General features: G+C 45.7%; 1 protein-coding gene across 2 annotated transcripts in view; it reads right to left on the bottom strand.

Annotated features, from left to right (window-relative positions):
* Positions 1–1,084: 1,084 nt before the first annotated feature.
* LOC101674511 (myocardial zonula adherens protein) overlaps positions 1,085–6,000 on the bottom strand; it is a 90,499-nt gene continuing 85,583 nt past the window's right edge. For both annotated transcript variants that reach the window (XR_006602785.1, XM_004777292.2), the window contains one exon: positions 1,085–2,026. Coding sequence is in view for 1 of the 2 variants with exons in the window: in XM_004777292.2 (XP_004777349.2) it covers positions 1,930–2,026 (97 nt within the window). In the remaining variant the exon portion in view is untranslated. The remainder of the gene's footprint in view (positions 2,027–6,000) is intronic.

Genomic DNA, 6,000 nt, shown 5'->3' with positions numbered 1-6,000 from the left:
GCCTGCAGCTCACACCTGCACAGTCCCTCAGCTCAGGGATCCAAAGGCAATATCCTGAAGGAACTTTTTTCACTGCCTGTTTGGGGGACGGGTCTGCCTAAAGCAACTTTATACACTCCTTCATTTCTCATTCCCAGTGTTGGCAAAGGGGTCAGGAAACCCCATTCTCATCCTGTTGTAAGAATTTACGTGGACACAGATTTCAACAGGCCCAAGTGGACCATATGCACCAAAAGACTTAAGTTTGCATGATTTTTGACCAGACCTAGTGATTCCTCTTCTAGGAATTTATCCAGAGAGAGTAATTAGGCAAGTGTACAAAGGTGTGTGTACAAGATGGTTCATCAGAGGGCTGCTTAAAAAAAAATAAAGATAACTTCCCAAATCCCAGCATGGGTGGGTAGGTCGAGTAAATCATAGTACATCAGTAATATGGAATCCAGTTAACTGTAAGAAACGGTGGCCTGGATCTATATATCCATACCTGTATAGAATGATCATAATACAGGAAGTGAAAAAGATCACAAAGTATGTCATGAGAATAGCATTTGTTAATTGCTTACTGGGTACTAAGCACGATTTGAGAACTTCATGGATAGTAACTCATTTAATCTTCCCACCAACTCCAGCTAGGAAAGAACTATCATGTATCCCACCTCACAGGAACTCGAAGAGGTTCTATAACTTGCCCAAAGCACACACTTGTGACTGAGCTCAGTCTCCAGAGGCCACGTTCCTAAATATCATGATTTTGCCTTTCAATAGAGTGCCATATGTGTTTTAAATACAAAACAAGATAAATAGTATGTGCATGTGTTTTAAGAAGGCCAAGAAGGATTGAAATGAAAACATTGATAGAGGCATTATTATAGGATGTTATTATTATTTTTTTAATTTAGGACAAAACCTTGCATACAAAACTGTTTCTCACTTCAGGAAGGTAAAATTACTATGTAATAATTAGAGTTAGACAACTTCCAGGGTTTACACACACACACACACACACACACACACACACACACACACCCCTATCTGCTCTCTACCCCTGCTACCTGGTCATGGATGAAATCCAGAGACAATGTAGTTAGAACAAAATATATGGCATTTATTAAACATATGTAACATAGGTTATATCAGAGTAGAACATGCATGAACAAATTATTTAAAAAAAAATTGATACTGAAAACATTCAATGATTACCTTTTCACATAATAGTCTTAACATACAAAAAATTCTTTCAGTTAAAGTGAGAAAGGGAAGAAAAAATCACAGGTGAAATAAATACACTGATTTCAGTGAGCCCCATGAAGGCATAAGGCACAAATTAAACCAAGGATTAGCACATGAGAACGAGGCACTTGTGCCCACAGGAGACCAGTCGCCACCCGTGGCTCCCACAACCCCACACAGATCCTGGGGACCAAGAGGAGTGAGCGCCCTTCCCTGGCAGGGTCAGGTATCCCCAGGTGCCCCTGTGCCTATGGAGACAGGCTTCTTGGCACCAGAGAAACGTCGCTTCTAATACTTTTATGGGTGAATAAAACCTTCATGCTGTAACAAATGATCCTGGTGTGAATAACATGAAATTTCAAATTAATGCCCTTTTTCCTCCCAACCGAAGGCTAGCGAACCAGAAAATCAATTGTGAGGGAATTCTCCTGACAGAATTTCAGTGTCTACTTGGAAAGCTAATGATGGCCCAGTAAAGCATGGTTGGGTGTTTGAAATATGACCTTGTAAGCTCTCTCTCCTGCCCCCCCCCCTTCTACCTCACTTTTCCTTCATGTTTTAGAAGTAGATCAGAACCTCAGCAGTCCCCTTTCTGGCTGAAACTTGGATAGGAGGAAGCAGAAGCCTCCCTTCCCAAACCTCGAGCCGCACGGTTCTAGGGCTTTTGTCCATCCGTACAAAGTGTGTGTCTCCACGTGCCTAGGTCAGTGTTTTCTTCGTGGTTAACTCCAAGACCCGTGTGTACGGAGTGTAGTTCCTGGAAGGTATCGAGATTTCACGAGTCCTACCTGCTGGGCTGAGAAACGAGAAAAGGCCAGTCAGGAAGCTGGAACAAAACTGTCCATACTCTTCATTGTAAGACAACTCCAGGAAGGTTTTGCCAGCGCTGTACCCTACAATTTTATAAACTGATAGTTGAATTTTCCATTTAAGTATTAGAAGAGGGGCCTTTATTTTTAGCAACTTTGTAAGATTTGAGAGCAAGAGAAAGAGCGCAGAGCTGAAGGGGGGGGGGTAGAGAGAGGGAGACGGAGAATCTTAAGCAGGCTCCCTGAGCTGAAATCAAGAATGAGACACTTAACCAACTAAGCCACCCAGGCAACCCTTCAGCAACTTTCAAAGGTTGTGCTAGGCATCGATAATTCAGGAAAAAAAAAAAACAACAAAAAAAAAACATGTATTTAAGGAACTCCTAATTTAGTGGGAAACAGATGTACATAAATAACTAATGTGTTAGGTGCTCTAAGAGACACGTGATGAGCTCTGCTGGATAGTCTCCAATTGCCCGTTCAGATTACTCTCCCCTGTCTCCACCTCTGTGCCTTTGGGAACCTGAACTGATCAGTTTCAGTGGTCAGCATCAATGGGCTCCCTTACCCCTTAGCTTCCGGTTGATTCTGACCAGTTGGGAACTGGCAGCAGGGGATGAGAGACTGGAAGGACAGAGCGGTCAGGACCTGTGTTCCCTCCCGGCCAGACTGCAGCTTGGTCATTGGCGGCGTTCCCCTAGCAAAGGTCACAGCTTGCAGCTGTCCCCATTGTCTGTCCTCCTGGCTTCCTCCCCCTGCCTCTTCAGGCCCAGGCTGGTAACCACTTCCGCTGTGCTAGCCCCAGAGTGTGCCACTGCCCCTTGTTCTCTTCGGTCTTCCTGGCCTGTCAGGACCGGGAGCAATACAAGGATTGACATATCATGGGCACACTGAGGGCAGAACGAGTTAGCAGCACTTAGGAGGGCATCTGGAAATGTGCACAGAGAGGGGAATCTTGCAGGGTGCCTAGGCGTGCCTCAAGTGGTCAAGGAGGAGACGGGAATTCAGGCAGAAGGGACAGGGTGTGCAAGAGCAGAACGTGAGCACAGGGGCCGTGGCTGTGGAAAGGAGGCACGTTTGGCAGAACTGGAGCGAAGAGTTCATGGTGGAAAGTGACAGAAGACGAGGCCCGGTGAAGAGCTCTGTGTGCCCCGCTAAGGGGTTTAGAAGGGGACACAGAGCCACTAAATATTTGTAAGGAGGGGCAGGATATGCTCATCTTTTTATTCGAGCAAGATTCCTCAGCTTCACTGAGGGATGACTGCAGAGAGCTTAGTCTGGAGGCAGAATGTGAGGGTTTTTTGTTTGTTTGTTTGTTTGTTTTTTGCTATTTAGGATGTGGAAGACAGATCGTGAGAACTTGAATTCTAACTGTAGCACTGGAGGTCAGGTAGCAAGGAAAGGGTAAGGAGATACTGGGGAAGTAGAATTAACCAGGATTTGGTGGCTGAGATGGAGAAAATCTTCCATTTCTTTTTCCTCCTGGACTCATAACTACCTTTCCCAGCATCCTTTGCAATTTGATGGGCCATGTGCCTACAAGGATGGAAATGATGTCTATGAAACTGGAAGAGAGAATTTTCTCTTCCAGGTTTAACTCCTACAATCCTCTTACATCATCCTCCCTGCCCAGTCTCTTCCCTTTTGTGCAGAAGATAGAGTGGGGGGTCCAAGAGGACTCCAAAGCCCAGGCAGGGTGAGCAGCTGGAAGAATCCGGGCTCGGAATGACTGCAGCGAGGCCCATGTCAACCAGCCTTGCTCCGTAACAGGAGAAATCAGTCTTGATGTTGCCAAGCTGAGGTCTGTGGGCTTTTGTTACAGCAGCTACATTCCTTCTCCCCATAATGGCGTGGTGGGTATGAGATAGGAGTCTGCTCCCTTCCCTGAACGGCCTGTAGCCTGTCATTCCCAAAGCGATGTGGATTCTGCCTCCTTAACTGTTTTGTCATGCCTTCTCTATTCCCTCAACCACTGCCCTGGTTCAGGCTCTCAGAACCTCTCTCTGAATCCTGGAATAGTGTTCTAAATGGTCTTCCTCCTCAAATCCTCTACCCAGTTTGCGGTCTGAGATCTTCCTCACGAGCGAAGCAATAATACCATTCTTAAAACTTTTCCAAGTCTCCCCATTGCTTCTAGGATGAAATCTAGCCTCCTGTGCACGGTCTTAGAGGTCCTCTGCCATCTCCTGTCGTATCTGCTGTCTGGCCTTGCTAAGAAACACAATTGTCACTGGAGCCACACTGCCATTCTCATGCCATCTCCTGTCTTGACTGTTTCCCTACTCCAATGGATCTGATGAATCTCTGCCTGCATTTCGAGACTTAAACCAAACATCACCTCCCGTATGACAATTTTCCAGATTCCCTACTCCAGGGATCGAAATGATCTTTCCTTTCTTTTTGTGCTTTTTGTCCATTTCCTTGAGCAGTGGTGCTCAAATCTTCTGCCTCTACAAGGTCCACTTTTGCTAAACTTTCCTAGCTGTTAACATTTCCCACTACGCTGCGGTGATTTTCAACCATAGGTGGCTTACAGCTGCTTCATGGTGTATTAGAAGCTTGGGGGAAATTCGAAACTTCACAGGTCTCTCCCCAAGAGATTCAATATGTCTTTTCTATACCCTCCAAACTACCCTCCCCACATAGACCTTGAAAAGGACTGTCATATAGGCTTTTTTTTTTTTAAGATTTTATTTGAGCGAGAGAAAGCATGCACATGTGCAAGAGAGAACGTGAGAGAGAGGATGAGCTGGGGGAGAGGGAGAAGCAGGCCCCCGACTGAGCAGAGAGCCCGATGCTATGGGGGGGCTTGATCCCAGGACCCTGGGATCACAACCTAAGCCAAAGGTAGGTCCTTAACCGACTGAGCCACCCAAGGTCCCTAGATTTCTGAAGCACCGCTGAAAGCACCGCATTGTCCCCCTCTGGTCTGCACATCCTCTACTAGTCATAGTTTCCTGAAGGCTGAAAACCACACTCATCTTCATGACTCCAGCAGCTCCCTCAGGCCAGGCACAGAGCTATCACGAAATGTACGGATGTTGAAGGAAACCAGAGGACAAGGGGTGAGTGGTCAGAGTGTCACCAACCACAGAGGTGCCCACAAGATCTGGGAATTCAGGGGTCCCCAGGGACGTGACTGGTCAGTTTAGTGGAGTGCTGGGGCAGAAGCCAGATGGTGACTTTGCCAACCACTATGAAAATTCCATGTAGCAGAACTGGTCTCTGGTGATAATATTCTAAAAGCCTGTAAAAGGCAGAAATATGCATAAAGGTGAGTTTTCTGGGTTTCCAAAAGAGGCTCGGATATCTCAGCCTTTCAAAAAGCAGTGAGGTATTTTATTGGGTTGATGACCAGGAAACAACAGGATTTCAAGAACACAAATGATTGGAACCACAACTGAAATTCAACCACTTTCTTTAACAAATTTAGGCTATTGGTAACCTGTTAGTCCAGAAAGAGGCAGGTCCCCTGGGGGAAACAACAGCAGAGTCAGCAAATTAGTGACAAAAACTACTTTGTGTTCTGGTTTCTACAACAGAAGTATGAACATGTTGGCACTTTAAAGCACTTACTATGTGCCCGGCACTTATGACCACAGGGAATATTTTTCATTACATCACACCCATTAAGACATAATTTCTGAGCTTGCTGGGGACCAAGTGTCACTAAGGGGCAAGGGGAAAAAATTTCTTTTTTCTTTCTTGTTTTTCATCTTTCTCTTTGAAGGAAGGCTAGCGGGCTGGAAATTGCTCTCAGTGGCTTTCACTAACATGTATCGAACCTTTAAATCAAACTCTTGTGTCTTTTCTTTAAAAAATAGCTGTTTAAAAGCCTCTGAAATCACCGTGAATGCCTTCTCCCCCCCCTTTCCCTCCCTCCTTGCTCTGCTGTAAGATCTCTGCATTCTAGAAACGTATGGAATGCAAGGGTTGGATGAAGAGGGGAAGGAGCTGAGGA

Source organism: Mustela putorius, unplaced genomic scaffold (genome assembly GCF_011764305.1).
Source record: "Mustela putorius furo isolate JIRA1106 unplaced genomic scaffold, ASM1176430v1.1 tig00003896_pilon_pilon_pilon, whole genome shotgun sequence".
In the NCBI taxonomy this organism is placed as follows: domain Eukaryota; kingdom Metazoa; phylum Chordata; class Mammalia; order Carnivora; family Mustelidae; genus Mustela; species Mustela putorius.
The sequence above is the reverse complement of the archived record's forward strand: the minus strand, read 5'-3'. Positions and strand labels throughout refer to the sequence as shown.